General features: G+C 38.5%; 1 protein-coding gene across 2 annotated transcripts in view; it reads left to right on the forward strand.

Moving 5' to 3' along the window:
- SMC5 (structural maintenance of chromosomes 5) overlaps positions 1–16,676 on the forward strand; it is a 95,057-nt gene that overhangs the window by 49,652 nt on the left and 28,729 nt on the right. The window contains exons 16-19 of one of the 2 annotated variants that reach the window (XM_075210972.1): positions 1,473–1,596; positions 2,710–2,832; positions 6,298–6,423; positions 11,962–12,030. In XM_075210972.1, coding sequence (XP_075067073.1) covers positions 1,473–1,596; positions 2,710–2,832; positions 6,298–6,423; positions 11,962–12,030 — 442 coding nt within the window. The remainder of the gene's footprint in view (positions 1–1,472; positions 1,597–2,709; positions 2,833–6,297; positions 6,424–11,961; positions 12,031–16,676) is intronic. The other variant, XM_075210973.1, reaches the window with a different exon arrangement.

Consider the following 16,676-nt stretch of genomic DNA (forward strand, 5'->3'; position numbering starts at 1 on the left):
GTGTTTAAAACAGGATAAAAACTGTCCTGTCAGGAGGAGCACAGCAGGGTCGATGAGGAGGTGAGGTAAAATGGCACTGAAAAGTCTGTTTTCTCCAAGAAGCAGATGGGAGGAGTCTACATCCTCTACCTGCCTTTGTATTGTAAAATGGCTGCCCCACTGGGGAACGGAGAAATCTCTGTATCTGTGTGCGCTGCAGCCTCGGCTGTACTCTCTGGTTCACTGGAGGACTTGCTTTGGCTGCTTAGGTCCCCTCTTACTGCTTGTTGCCTAAATCCAGGGCAGGAACCCTGGAAAGCATGCCCAACTCCTAAGGGCACTAAAACTAAACTAGGTTCTCTTCCTGTGGGAGGGGCATCGCAGGGGTGGAGCTACACTCACAGATTTAACTGTTTAAGTGGCTGACTCCCGGGACGACCAGCTATACCCTTATGTTTCGTAGTGTCCCCCAATAGGACGTAAGAGAAATGGTCCGCTTCTGTGATTCAACCTGTTTATATTGCTGCGAGGAGGCACATTCTTTCAGGTCTCTGAGCGCCTCCAGGCTTTGATTGAGCTGCTTGGATTGAGCTGCTGTTTCCGGCAGCCACATAATTCTCATATCATAATTTTGCAAAATTTTTTAAGTTTTTGTGTGAAAGCATGACTGTTTTGGCAGGAAGGTGCCGTGTAACTGCAATTCTGTGACCATACCCACCCCATATATCAGTGCCTCCAAAGTGGACCAAAGAGAAAACAGGATTTTTATCCTTAAGTTTAAATTCTTATAAAATTTTAAACTTCTCTTGTTTCTTGGCAGGAGAGGTGGGTGACGTTGTTTCTTGCGGCATAGAAAAATAACTTCCCTGCAGGAAAGGAATATAGAAGAAGAAGGACCACAGATATATTGAATATTTTAAAGTGCCAAAATCCTAAAACAGACACTATACCCCATGGTCCAGTGTCCATTAATGGATTTTAATCCAGTTTTAATAAGCTCATGTCAGAAGTGTTGGTCATATTAATAGATGGTATGTTATAGAGTTTGTAGATATTCTTAGGAAAGCTATGACTAATACATTAATACAAATTCTTTTGGATTACAAATTAAATGGCCTGGAATTAAAATGCTTTTTCCAACCAGCATTTTCATACATTATTTTAACAAGTAGTACTCTTGAAATGTAGAGACTCAGGGGTATATTTACTGCAAGTTTGAAAAAGTTGAGATGTTGCCTATAGCAACCAATCAGATTCTAGCCGTCATTTTGTAGAATGTACTAAATAAATAAGTAGAATTTGGTTGCTATAGGCAACATCTCAACTTTTTCAAACCTGCAGTTTAGTAAATATACCCCTAAGACTGCAATACTATGACTGCAATGCTATGCTTCCATGTGTAAAATAATGTTGTGTTGTGCAGATATTTATATGCATTGTTGTGACAGCTGTGTCCATATGCAAACAGTGTTGAATTAGTTTTTCTCTATTAGCTTAAAGCAATTAGAGCAAGAAAATATTAACTTGAAGGATGCAGAACAGGAAGCGAATGTCAAGATAAAAGAAATTAACGTACAGAAAGCAAAACTTGTTACAGAGCTCACACAGTTAATTAAGGTACGTGTGACATCAACTCCTTGAAATATTTTGTTTTTGCAGAGTGACTTCTGCAATATTTTATCTCTTTATGCATTGTTTTCTTCTGGTGTTTAATCAATAATTATAGCTTTGAAGCATACTGAAAATAAGATTGGGGATGCAACATTTCTACCAAGTAATGTACTAATATGTTGATATATTATTTATTTTTAATTTAAAAAAAAAATAAAATATAGACTTAATAGGGCATATGTTGGATTTAAAAAAGTCAACCTTTCTTTCTCGCTCACACCTCTCTGCTCATACCTCCAACCAGCACACTTTCCTCTTCTTCCAGCCTCGCATCCTCTAACTGCCCCCTATTCACTGCCACCATGGCACCTGTATACTGCAGAATTTTCTGCCCATAGTTAACATGGTATCTAAGCACATTACATTTGTGAGCATATGTGTAAAGCCACATTTAGTAAAAGGATTGACTGGGAATAATGGTTAAAGGAGATATTCTGGCACAGAGACAATAGAACACTGCATCAGAAACACATTTTTGTAAGAGGTTTGTGTGATGTATCCGTTTAATTTCTTATGGACAACACTGAAGGGACATTGTGCACTTTTTTATTTCACTTTTATGTCTGAAATGAAATGCTTTGTTTAAAAAATATTTTTGTTAATGTCAAGCAAGTGATATGTCATGTTTCACCTAACATTTTTCTCTGAAGAATAAGTTTTGCCTAAAATGTTTATTGAGCAGATTTGTGGAGAAAATAAAGAACCAAATACTAATATATAGACTATGGTTCTTTGTAAAAAAAATAATAATATATAATACAATAAAATATTTCATGTGAATTTACTCTACATGAATCAAAATAATGTGTTTTCCATTATCCTTAACCTTTATTCTTCTGTTCAAACCCTCACTATTTCATTAATGGGGCCTCGCATTATAATTGTAGAAACGTTCTACAGACACTTGCCACCATTTCATCTGTGTGTATTTTTTCCTAACGCAGTATGTTTATGCAGTCAAAGCAGGTTATTCCATGATTGGCTAAATATTACTGTGTGAGAAATGAGGTAGAGTAAGCTTAAATTCACTTTAAATACATATATTTTTTTAATTTTCAGACTTGCACATTGCTAAGTAAACAAAAAGTTGATTTAGCCCTACAGAGCACAACAGTGTTATGGAATAAGAACAAGCTGGACTCAGAATACAAAGAGGCTACATCCAAACTCAAAGAACTGGAGGTAATTATTTTTGTGACATATATTACCAGATTTTGAATGTTCACCTCCATATGCTACTGAAAGCGCTTGCACAGTTTTTAATCAGTTTTTACTTAGGTTACATCCAGACATTTTTGCTTATCTGGATCACTTTTACGCTTCTAGTATGCATGTCCATTCACTTAAATTACATTTTATTGAAGAAAAAATAATGCTGAAACGCCTATGAGGTTTGGTGGCGTGGGGGTTAAGAGCACGCCAGTTACATGTATGGCATTGCAATTATGGCAAATGAGGACTGTAAAAACATCTGTACCCTTTTTGTTTTCAGTTTTGTTATGCTCAGGAGGAGAGATTGATTTATTATCATAAAATAGGTCCATTAATTCTGCCAATAAAACCTTTACATAGACTAATAGAAGACACCCAAGCCAAAATAGCAGGAAACCAAACTTGCACACACAATATGGCTTAGTTGTTGTGTACAGAAATGAATACATTGTGGTGAAGATACATTTTTATTAAAGAGGTTTTTAACTTTAAATTATTATGTTTTACAATCCTCCTGCTCAGAGGTAGTTGCAGAGTTTGGCCAGCAGAGGTCCCCAATAATTGTAATTACTTTTTCTGAATTGAGCACATGAAGGGGGTTCATAAGTACCATATGGGGTGGGGAATTCAAAAAATACTTATTTTTAATAACTCTTGCTTTCTTTTCCTGACCAATGAGGCCATTAATTAGGCAAATTGCCAGTGTGCAAACACGTCAATGTTAAGACTCCAGCACATGTTCACTTCATCATTATGGTTGAAAGAGAATTGAACAATATCAGATTCCCTGGAAGGAAACATTGTTTTGGGGTTTTTTACGGACAGATTGCAGAACTCGGGCAGCAAGAAGTTTACATGACTTATGGTAGATAATGACAGGGCCAAAACCATCTCTTTCAAATATCAAACTTTTTTTATTGGACCAAGCACCATTTATTTGGTGAGCATACTTTGATAAGTTCATTCTGGATTCTGCATTTTTTAATAAGGCAGCACATAAAATATGTTATGTTGTTCAATTTGCTTTCAGTCATTGTAATTAAACATCTTGTTGTGTAAAATATTATTGTAATTTCATGTTGCATACTGCTGCTTTTCTTATTAAAAATAAGGAAGTTTTATTGAACCTTTAGGAAGCAGTGATCATAAAATTGTAGCAATGTTTGCCTTGTGCATTTCTTCTCACCATTCTGCATAGTGTGTGATTTTACACTGTAACATGTAGAATTGTTAGTGTGAGGAGAGTATGTCTTCTTTCCAATAATCCAAATATGCAGTTTCAATCCAGATTAGCTGTTTGGAAACTAAACCTATTTGGCAATACATTACTAATTAGTGTATTTCAAAGTAGAAAGGGAATGTATGCATGTTATATTTGTGGCATATGTAAATTCCAGCGTATTCTATATCCACTCTTGTTGCTGGACCAAGAAAAAGATTTGTAACGCCTTGTCTAGCAGAGATTATAAGTCTCTGAAACAGTTGCACATTGAAAATTGCATAATATAGATTTGATTTTTGCTTTAAGAAAAATTATCTTTGTTATTAACTGCATGCTATTTTGGTCATCTGCTAAATATATTGGCTCCGTATATATGAATGCTGCAATCAGGCTTAAACTCTTACAACTGTAGAAGTGCCGCCTCTTCACCAGTTTTTACATTGACTACCTATCACACCAGAATAAAAATCAAAATCTTAATTCCACAAAGCTTCCAACAATGTATCCGCTTCCTACATTACCTCTTCAAGTACTCCTCCAAACGCAAACTCTGCTCTGCACATGACCTTTTTCTTTTTCTCACTGATTACCTCACTCAGGTCTGCTGAACTTCTCTCGCTCTGCATCTGTCCTTTTGTACGCTTTTCCTCAGTAAACCAGTGACAGAGTCTTCAACCCTCTAAACGCTCCCTTAAAATGATTGCTTCAATCAGTCCTAACACCTGGCTAGCGATGTACAATTTCTAAAAGTTTCAAAGCCATGAGAAAAAGTAAATATACTCAATACATTTTTTCATTACACCCTTTGCAGATCTAAATTCAAATTGCTAGTTTAATAACATGAAATGTCTTATGTACAACTTGGTTTGCTCATAATATTTTCTTGCTTCTTGAATATATTTACAAGAATTGCCTCTAACATTACTCCCACATCTCAATCACCTCCTTTATTTCCTCAGTAAATATGGGAATTTACATATGACATTGGTGACCCACTGTATATTTAGCTATGAAATCCCCTCCTTTGCTTTTCCCAATAAGTTTCATCGACTGCAGGGAAAAATGTTTGGGAGTCTTCCGTGGCTGGTCACTTCTTCCTGCTGGCTTCTTCTCTGTGGCTGCACACCTCACATGTAGCACATCACTACTGTGTGGGCTTTTTTCTTTTTTTTAAATCCATATATTTTTATTTGATTTTTGTACAACATACAAAGAAAACTTCCTAGACAACGCTAACTAAAATAAACTCTAAGTAAACCTTAAACCTAACTACCCAATAGATACATGGTGACATGTAATCCGATAAATATATCTGTGAGCTAAAGGCATTCAGTGGCGTAGCAGTCCAATAGGTGATCTCCAGCCAATGCAGATAGGGGAGCAACTGCCGCCTGGAGTGCCCCAATGCGCTTGTGACATCATTAGTCCCGCATGCCAGATTCCCATAGGAATTCGACTTACATATGCCAAAGTAACTATAAAACGAGTCCGAGAGACACACTGAGGGCCACAGTTAGTACAGGATGCACAGCCCACTCCCCAAGAAGGTATTCAGACAAGATCAGAATCAAAGTCCTCTGCCAGAGATCGCAGAGCATATCTTGACTTAGCCCAACTGGACCAGACCTTAAAATACTTAGGCATAGTGTTTCGGGATTGGTAAGTAAATCTCTGACTACTGTGTGTGTCCTTTACCATGGTGCTTTTGCATTTGTGATTTATAAATATTTCATAAGCGTTTTCTATTTTATCAACCAATTTTCAATTAGGCCTATTACATTTTATTTTGGGTGGGAGAAGAAGCATCAGGCAGAAGAGGGGAAACTGACATTTTTTATTTTTTTTTGGGGGGGGGGGGCGCTTTGGTGATTTCATCTGACTCTGATAGCTTTACTGACCAGTTAGCACTTTGTTCTCACCAGTCAACTCAACACTGGCATTTGTTTGCTACCATACAGGTTAGGGTTTCACTTATTTTCTTTTTAAATTGTGAAACGTAACATGGAATATGATCATTTCTGTTGTGTGTTCATGTCTTGTAATTATTAGAATGCCATACATGCACTGCTTACTTCCTACAGCTCTGCAAATGATGTTAGTTTTATTCAAATATTTTAAGAATACTGTTGGATTTTATAAATGAGGACCATTTTATTTATGTTTCACATCTTGTATTGGTTAAAAGTAATGTATTATTTCTCCTCTCCAACAAGATTCAATATAATACTGTGGACCAATTGAAAAAAAATTTACTGGAAAATTGCAAAGGTCTCTTGAGAAAAGCAAGACAAGCTTGTAACCTTGGACAAAATGACGAGGTCTCGCAAGAATTTCAAACTGTAAGTATTTAAATATATCAATAAGTGGATAAATGCACACAGTTACATCAGACAATTCATTGATCTAATCCAATGTCTTTGTGAACTGTACCTTTTCCTGTTAAGTTGTTGTGTATACACTGTATCTTGACCTGGTAACACACAGGCTTCTACAAACACACAGCCTGGTCCTGCTACTCATCTCAAGAGACAGGATCATTGTCTAGTTTGGTCACACATGTGAAAGGCTAAAGTGTATGAGATCTGGTCTGTACTGCAATCAGGGAGCACATTTGAACTAATGCTTACACTGGGGCCAGTTTGTGACATCGAAATACAGGCCAATAGACAACATACCTTTTTATCCAACATTTCAGTGAATTTCATTTGTATTGGTATCAGATATAACAATGAATTTGGTGTCTTTAAAGTTGCCCAATGTTGCTTTCCTTGCTTTCCCCTCTCTCCCTTCCTTTCTTCCTTCCTTCCTTCCTTTCCTCCCTCTACCTTCCATTCTTCTTTTTTTTCATCTCTTCTTCTCATCCTTGGTTTCCTTTTATTTTATTTTATTTTATTTTATTTTATTTTCATCCCTCTTTTGAACCATAAGGATAAGTTATTTTCACTCACAAAAAGGGATTGGAATGTTTTTGTGGAAGCATCTACCAGTATTGCATGACATTTAATTTCCTCTTATATCTGCACTGGAGATGTTCCTATTTTGTTACACCTCTTGCAATGTTAAATTAACCTTGTTTTTTTACCAACTTCCAATAATTTACATTATGCCTTGATAAGACCATCTATTAAACATAGAATGCCAAAATGACTTGATAATCTAACCTGGAACTTTTTGGAAACATTAAGTTCAGGGAAGCATGTGTCTAAATTTTAAATAATTTTCTGAACTTTTATTTAATATGGACACTTTCCAGGTTGTTCTACATCTACAACGCTCTGTTGAGTTTTGGTATGTGTTTTAATGCATTTAAGCTAAACTATTTAGATCCGTGTCGTTATCCACAGTTGAATGTAAAATTGGAATGCTGCACTCCTCTTCTTTTGGTTACAGTAATGACGTAATTGTCACTACCACAGTGATTAATCATTTAGTGGTCACTGTAATAGATTAAATAACAATCTCACTATTCTGCTGTTTTTGTGACCTCCATTCAGTCCTGCATCAGCCGTGTCTGTCTGCTAAGTTAGACAAAAGTGATTTATATATTTGGGGCTCACAGTATGTAATGGAGATGTTCCAATTTCAAACAGCACTTTGTTTTTCAGCTCTTTTTGAGAGAACAAAGTGTTAAATCTGCTCAGCTTCAGAGTTCTAGGGGTGTTAGGTGGAGTTATTAAAGGGGTTGTCCTGCTCTGGAGATAAAAGCACATTGCAATCACTCCATGCACATCACTTAAGCTATATGGATGAGCTGCTTTAGAACTCTCTTCATGTGGTGTGGATGAGCTGAATCCTCCAACACTATGCCACAGTGAGAGCCATCAGGGTTGGGGTACTGGTTGAGTGTACTTCTTGTTCCTGTGCTTCAGCTGGAAATTCTTAATCAGCACTATCCAGCAGTTACAAATACAAAGCGTTCTGTACACACTCCCACATCATAGGTATTACCAAAGTATACAACAAGAATGTAAAATATCATGTGTCCTTGCTGCTTCCACATAGACAGTTTACTAGAGAATCTTATTTTCTCATTCATCCACTCTGGGGGCACTGCTACAATGGGGTTGTATGAGGGCGCAGGAGTTGCAACCCCTACTAGCCTCAGTGTAGTTTAAGTGCTCAAGGAGTTGGGATGTCTGGTACTGTCCAGTACTTGCTGCTATAGATTAATTTAGTTTTATTCTTGGTTTTCAATTCTGTTTAATTTATTAGAAGTGAGGAGATGTAAGTGCTGCCGGCAGCGCTTACATCTAGAGTGGGACGCAATAGCGTTCCATGCTGTGGTCTGGATGAGTCAGAAGTTTCTCACTAAGAGGGAGATTACCACACTGTGACAGCCGCAGGATTGCCGACTGTTGGTTTCCTCCCGTCAGGTCCGTGCTGCCACTGGCATAGAGAGCCAAGCCCTGTCAGATGAGCAACCATTACCGGGAAGATACCAAGTCCCCCGAGCGTGAATGGATTTGCGCCAGTACTCGGCAGTGCTCAGTGTATCTTGACAAGAGACTGGGGACACTCCGTTAAGTTCTGCGATTGCTGACTCCCTCCCTCTGCAATTGACCATCCTTCAGCTAATTCTCCTGAGGGGGTTTATTATTGTATATCTTTACACATATTCTTTATATCACTTAGAGTTTTATCATTGAATTCTCTATGTGAATAGTCACACATCACTGTTTCATATTTGGGACAGCACGGTGGCTAAGTGGTTAGCACTTCTGCCGCACAGCGCTGGAGTCATGAGTTCAATTCCCGACCATGGCCTTATCTGTGTGAAGTTTGTATGTTCTTCCCGTGTTTGTCTGGGTTTCCTCCGGGTGCTCCGGTTTCCTTCCACACTCCAAATACATACTAGTAGGTTAATTGGCTGCTATAAAAATTGACCCTAGTCTGTCTCTCTGTCTGTGTGTGTGTGTGTGTGTGTGTGTGTGTTAGGTAATTTCGACTGTAAGCTCCAATGGGGCAGGGACTGATGTGAATGAGTTATCTGTACGCAGCTGTACAGCGCTGCGGAAGTTGCGCTATATGAATAAATGGTGATGATGATGGGACACATAAAACAGAATTCTTTACTGTTTGTGAGTATTAGCCAGAGACAAGCAAGTCATATATTTACTGTGTGTCTGTGTGTGTTTAAAAAAAAATAAAAAAATTAAAAAAAATTATTATGTCAGATAAAGGCAAGAGCACTAAAGTAAAGTTTTATGTTTGCTCCAAATGTTCTGCCAAAGTTCCTGTGGATCAGCAGAACCAGGGGGCTGTGTGCAAGCAGTGTGAAGTGGGGACTGGTGGAGTTTCCCTTTACAAGGCAGCGCCGCTTTAAATTTAAGCGCTGAAGACGCCGAACTTGCAGAAGTTCAAGAATCCGAAGGTTAATACATTTACCCCTAAGTGTCAAAGTTTTCCTTCCGGGAACCCAAAGCTTGTACGCTAAGGCAGGCGGTTAGGAGACTCCTGCATCATTCAAGTCCATTCATACTTTTAGGTAGGAAGCTTTTGGGATTCTTGGTGTCCACGTTTGAGACCCTTTCATACTGGCGCTTCCACTCTCAGAGATTCCAAAGGGACCTTCTGAAACAGTGGTCAGGATCGCCTCTTCATCTCTATACTCAACGAATGACCCTTTCAGCAGAAGCTTGTCTCTCCCTTTTTTGGTGGATGGAAGTTCGTTTGGGAGGTCTTCTGGTAATCCTGGTGGCTCCGAATTGGCCAAGATGAGTCTGGTACGCCAACATTCTGCAAATGGCGGATGGACCGGGTTGGGCTCTTCCTCGTCGTTTTGACCTGCTTAGTGAAGGGTAATTTTATCAGGATTCTCATCGACTGGCTTTAAAGGCGTGGCTGTTGAGGCTGGTCTCTGGAGATCCAAGGGTTTCTCGCAAAAGGTAGTGCAGACCTTGGTGTGAGCACGCAAACCTTCTTCAGCTGGCATATACCACAGGGTGTTGCGAGCTTACATTAAATGGTGTGAATGGCATTCTTCCAGAGAGGACCTTTTCAAATTATCCCATCTCTTAGTTTTCCTTCACACTGGTTTGAAAACAGGACTTCAGCTGGCTTCTTTGAAGGTTCAAGTATCTGCTCTTTTAGTTTTCTTTCAACATAGACTGGCAGATATACCGGAAGTTAGTACTTTTTTCCAGGGAGTGTATGTACTACATTAATAAAGACATTGTGGTTCCTGCCTTTTAAGGGGGTTTCGTCTTCATCTCAGTCTGCTTTTCCTGCATCCTTAGATGTTATTAGGGCATTGCGGATTTATGTGGATAGAACATCATCTTCTAGAAAGACGGAGTCCCTCTTTGTTTTATACGATTCTCAAGAGGGGTTGGCCGCCTCTAGACAAACCATTGCTTATTGGATCAAGTCCATGATTAAGCAGGCTTATGTAAGCGAGGATCACTGCTCACTCCACTCGTTCTGTGGGGGAGTCTTGGGCCGTGAGACATGGGGCTTCTGTGGATCAACTCTGTTGGGCGGTCAACTGGTCCTTTGTTCATACCTTCATGAAGTTCATTCAGTTTAATGTGTTTGCGTCGTCTGACGCAGGGTTCGGATGCTGTGTTTTGCGACCCAGGCTATCAGAGCGTTCCCTCCCTTAGGGTACTGCTCTGGTATGTCCCCATAGTAGCAGTGTCCCCCAGAGTGGATGAATGAGAAAATGAGATTTATCTATTTGCGTTAAATCTCTTTCTCTGAGTCCATCTGGGGACACTGCGTTCCCTCCCTTTTTTTACTCTTCTGCTGTGTGGTCTTGGTTGGGTGCCCTTTTCCTTGGGGCTTTTGTATTACACTGAGATTAGTAGGGGTTGCAGAGGGGAGGAGTCGGCATACAACCCAATGGTTGCAGCGTCCCCCATATGAATTCAGAGAAAGAGATTTAGTATAAGTACATAAATCCCCTTTCATTGTATGATCTATATTTTCATTATTTATGTAAACCATCCATGGTTTACATGAATACCACATGTGTGGCCCTCCAACTCCCTTACTTTCAAAACCACTTCACTCCCGCAACAATCGTCCAAAAATGCACCCTTCTGCTCCAAAATTCCACCAAATGCCACTCAGATCTTCCACATGCTCTCAGTCCCCAGTTATCACAAAATGCCCCAGCATGTATTCCAAAACTTCCCCACATGGCCCCATACACACATGCACAGCCGAAATTGCAGAGGGGAGAGGATGTAGTCCAGAGTGCACTGCATTAACTCCTCCCCTCCTCTGATTGGCTGTGTTGCGTGTCCTTCATGCAGTGTGAAGAGGAGGTCACATGACAAGGAAGTCGGCTGCTTCCATTCAAGTGATATCAAGAGCAGCAGGCTGGTGGCCGCTTGTCGCCAACCACTGATTAAGGTATAATTGTAATCCATCACCTTCCCCTAAAAAAAAACCAAAACATTTTCTCATTCATTCCATTTGGGGGACACTGCTCACCTTGGGGTATAGAGTGCTGTGCTAGGTGTAAAGCATTAAAAAAAACTACGCCCTCCATACCCGAGGTGAGCAGTGCCCCCCAAATGGATTCGGAGAAATGTATTTTAAGGTGAGTACAAAAATCCTATTTTATGTCACCATCCCTTTTTGTGTCTAATTATTATATATGTTAATAAGTGTTTTATTACTTCAGTTCTCAAGTAACCCCAGCTGGTCATGTTTTGAAGATATCCCAATAATTATCTCACTTGGTCCTGCAATTGGTTTAACTGACCTGTCAATGATTAAGGAAGTCTCAAAACAAGACCTGTTAGTGGTACTGGAGCTTAGAAACTCTCATGTCTGTCCAATAAATCAGTGTACAAAACAGGGAGGAGGTTTGTGTGGGTAGGACTTCCTCTAACTTGTCCTGGGTTGTTCTTTCTTCCTTTCTTCTGCAGGCTTTCAGAATGGAAAATTGCCATTTGGCTAATTTGCTGCCTCTCCTTTCAAATTATGGTGACTGTAAGGTATTTGTATAGTCAGCCGTATGCATCCTTGTTTGCTGAATTGCAACATAATCATTTAATAGTATTGTCTCATTTGGCATCACTCATAACTGGGGACAATTATAAAACTGTTCTACAGTTAACTATGTGGAAAATTTGGTGTAGTCCTTGGTATTAAACTTTTGCTTTTATTTTCTAAAATGCACTCGAAAAATGACAATTGTTTGTGGACATCCTTATTTTCTGAACAGGTGTCTATCTGTAGGACAGTGTTCATAAATTCCTCCTACTGTGTTCTGTAATGTGGCTGTAATGTCTGCAAAACAGAGAACCTGTGTCCCCGTGTCACTTAATAATTTAATGGTTTACAAACTGACAATCATTTCCACATCTATATAAACACATTGTTAAGGTAATTTGAATCAAATAATTTACTTTAACCTGTAGTTATGTACAATGAATCTCTTACCAATTTGGAAAATGAGAATTTTTTATATTAACATCTGTTTTGTTTCAAAGGTAAGATGAAAGATTTTAGGCACTGCTTTGTAGAGCAGAAGTTACTGCTTCCAAATTTTGTAGATTTGCTTTTTTAAATAAAGTGTAACTCATTTGCAAGTAAGTTGATTATAACGTATAAAATTTGTATATGCCATGATTAGTTGTGAACAGTTCTTTCTGAATAGAACTGACATATTTGACTTGACTTGACACAAGGAATACACACAGGCAATGTCAGTAGTTTTTAGTTTGATTATGTATTAATGTGATAATATACGCTGAGGGGTCACTGGCATCTGAATTCAAATCATGTAGATCAAGTGAATATTTAATCTTCCCTTAAAATATAATTACTGTCCCTCTGTTGTGTAGAAAAAAAAAAAATACAGCTATATGTTTATTATTGTCATTGATTTGTAAGAAGTTACTGTAGTCTGCAGCTCTGGATAGTGGGGAAACGGTATACATAAAACCAGGAAGTTGCGATTTAGACGCATTAGGCTGGTGCTGAGTTGGGTGTTTGCCCATTTGCTTAACGTAAAATATGCAAATTTATTCTGCAAATGCGTCCATATGTAGATTCGGATGCATCTTACACTTGTGACACCTTCCACTTATATATGAGGGGTAGGCAAGAGTAAACAGTAAAAGGGTCGTTCTCATAAATGCCGCCGAGTCAAACATGGATATATGCCTGTCTATTGCAGCTGCTGAAGAGCCGGTGCAAGATTCAGGCTGCTGATAATCGGCACAGATCTTGTAGTCTAATGGGTAAAGGGCAGAGCTGAGAAAAGTAGAGTGAGCGTGGCTCAAAGTAGAGATTTGGACATTTGTGAAGGTGCATTCGTGTAGGTATAATAGGTGGGAGTAAGGTGGGTCCTAGTAAAAGTGAGTTGTCAGAGTGGGCGAGAGTCTGATCATGTGTTAGGGAAAATGGATAGATATTTTTAAAAAAAGATTATCCCTGATCTATAGTTAATTATTTTTGGCATTCTGGCTTGCAATTATGTTAAATTAATGTGAACTGTGGAACAGAATATTTTTTCAACATAAAATTAGCTTAATATATTGAAGGTGATAAATCACCTTTTAACTCCGAGTGTAATCTAAATTGTGTGGTTATACTAGGAAATATAACCTTTTTATTGCTGAGGTAACCAACAAAGCAAAAATATATATAATCTTGTCTTGTAGACATACATACTAGACAACATGCTTTTTCTTAAGAAAAATATTTAGCTTTGTGGTTGTTCTTTCTTGTTACTTCCTTTTGATATTTTATGTTGTATATGCTCTGTGACACATAAAAGACTACCTCCCCAAATTAAAATTTTCATATGAGCCATGATGATAAAATATATTGTTAGAATTAACCTGATCTTCCACTGCAGGCGCAGCTTACAACAAGGTGCCTGTAACTTCAGTGCCCAGAGCAGAGAAAACCTGCTTAAATGCCAGCTATCTGTGTCACCTTTTGATCGATCTGAGGATTGATGTCCTTCTAAACCTGCACAGCACCCATTATAACTGGACACAGTACAGGAGGTGTTGGATTTCACAATGCAAATGTGGGTCTGGACCAGTGGACCCACTAATTGGAACAGTGCTCCGACTCATTTGGGGATGGGATTTAGTCCAGGCTAAAGAGTCTGCTACAGGCCCTGCAGTCTAAAGTTGAAGACCTGGAGTAACCTCCTCGCGCAGGGAGTGCCTGAAGCAAACCCTAACCTTCAACCATCCACAAATCATCTCTTTGGAGAAATTCTGCCATTAAAAAGCCCCTCCGGTTTGCCAGAGGATTTTTAGGGAGTTCAACTTTTTGTGGACTTACCCTAACTAAGAGAGAGCATACTCCAGTTACTCAGATCTTAAGGAGGCAAGGGACACACTGTTTCTAAGACTTTTCTTTTGCTGTGCACTTTACCATCATAAATTGCTGCTCCTTAACTGCCAAGATCCATGGTCTTAGCCAGAATGGAATGAGAGTCCCGCAAAAGTGGGCTCTGAGGGTTAGCCTTGAGAATACTACTCCTTATGTAGTTGGCTGAGATTACATTTAACTTGCTTTTAGATATTACATTTCCAGGTTGCAATTTGTGCCAGTCAACTAACTTTCAGATGTTCGCAAAGATAAGTAGAGAGTAGAAAACGTGTATATTAGGGGCACTCTATGAATATTTATTTATATAAAACATACATTTTAATGATTCATTTAAAACGATAGTAGAGTCCCAAAATAGTACTTTAGTACCACTAGTAGCGAAATAAAACCAAAGATGATAACCAAAATAAATTTATTAAAAAGGCAGAACCAACTGCCTAGCCTCGCTGTGTAATTTGTATTACAATTTCCCTAATTATATTATATCTGGGTAATATCAATCATCATGCTGTCCAGGTGTCTGACATAATAAGCAGATTAACCAAATCAGTGTAAACACTATTTTGAGGTGCAAGAGAGATAAACTATACCGTTACAAGCAGTCCCTATTTGCATTCATATGATGTCATAAATCTAATGCAAATAGATAATATCCTCTCTATCGCACCTTATTGATAGGGAGAGAAACGATTTAATAAAGTTGAATACATAAATGCTAAAGACAAAATCAAAACCATCATATTTTCACCCGCTTATAAGATTATTTGGTCTAAATTGTCTAATATAATAGGAGTTGGCAGCGTGATTATATTGTATCCCGTTTTTACAGGACTGTAATCTCCTTTCTTGCAAGGAGTACCAAAATAGCTGCTATCTAGTACCACTCCCTTATAATATGAGTCTGATGTCCCTCTCAAGGTACTAGTTATAGCCATGATCCCCTATAGACGAGGCTGTGGGGTTGTGTTGATTGTTATATAATATCAGATCCCCTCTATTCTATTTTGGCCCCTTTATATATTGAAGCATATCTCCCTAACTTTTACAGATAGCGGCAGCATGAGTCACACATATAAGCAACACAGCGAGGCGAACGCCGACGCGCGTTTCGCTTACTCGCTTTAACAAGGCAAGCCACTATCTGTAAAAGTTAGGGAGATATGCTTCAATATATAAAGGGGCCAAAATAGAATAGAGTGGATCTGATATTATATAACAATCAACACAACCCCACAGCCCCGTCTATAGGGGATCATGGCTATAACTAGTACCTTGAGAGGGACATCAGACTCATATTATAAGGGAGTGGTACTAGATAGCAGCTATTTTGGTACTCCTTGCAAGAAAGGAGATTACAGTCCTGTAAAACGGGATACAATATAATCACGCTGCCAACTCCTATTATATTAGACAATTTAGACCAAACAATCTTATAAGCGGGTGAAAATATGATGGTTTTGATTTTGTCTTTAGCATTTATGTATTCAACTTTATTAAATCGTTTCTCTCCCTATCAATAAGGTGCGATAGAGAGGATATTATCTATTTGCATTAGATTTATGACATCATATGTATGCAAATAGGAACTGCTTGTAACGGTATAGTTTATCTCTCTTGCACCTCAAAATAGTGTTTACACTGATTTGGTTAATCTGCTTATTATGTCAGACACCTGGACAGCATGATGATTGATATTACCCAGATATAATATAATTAGGGAAATTGTAATACAAATTACACAGCGAGGCTAGGCAGTTGGTTCTGCCTTTTTAATAAATTTATTTTGGTTATTATCTTTGGTTTTATTTCGCTACTAGTGGTACTAAGGTACTATTTTAGGACTCTACTATCGTTTTAAATGAATCATTAAAATGTATGTTTTATATAAATAGATAATCATAGAGTGCCCCTAATATACACGTTTTCTACTCTCTACTTATCTTTGCGAACATCAGTCCAACATGTGTAGGGTGCACCAACCCAGTCATATGATAACAAATATTACAATAATAGACCGGGTATATGATTATCTGGTGCGTCGGTATATTTCTTTCCTAACTTTCAGATGTAATGTGGGATTACCAACCCTAATGGGTACCCATTAAAGTACTTGGCTAAATGACTATTAGGCCATTAGGGTGCTAAGTAGAGGAAGGTCCCTTTCTATCACCTGATACTTTGACGTTCCCTACATGCAATGTAGTTCACTTCTGTGGCGGGTTCCTTCTCCTAGTGGTTACCACTGTACTAATGGCTGCTAACCTTTGGCAACTGCAAGTTCTGT

This window comes from Mixophyes fleayi, chromosome 1 (assembly GCF_038048845.1).
Source record: "Mixophyes fleayi isolate aMixFle1 chromosome 1, aMixFle1.hap1, whole genome shotgun sequence".
Classification (NCBI taxonomy): domain Eukaryota; kingdom Metazoa; phylum Chordata; class Amphibia; order Anura; family Limnodynastidae; genus Mixophyes; species Mixophyes fleayi.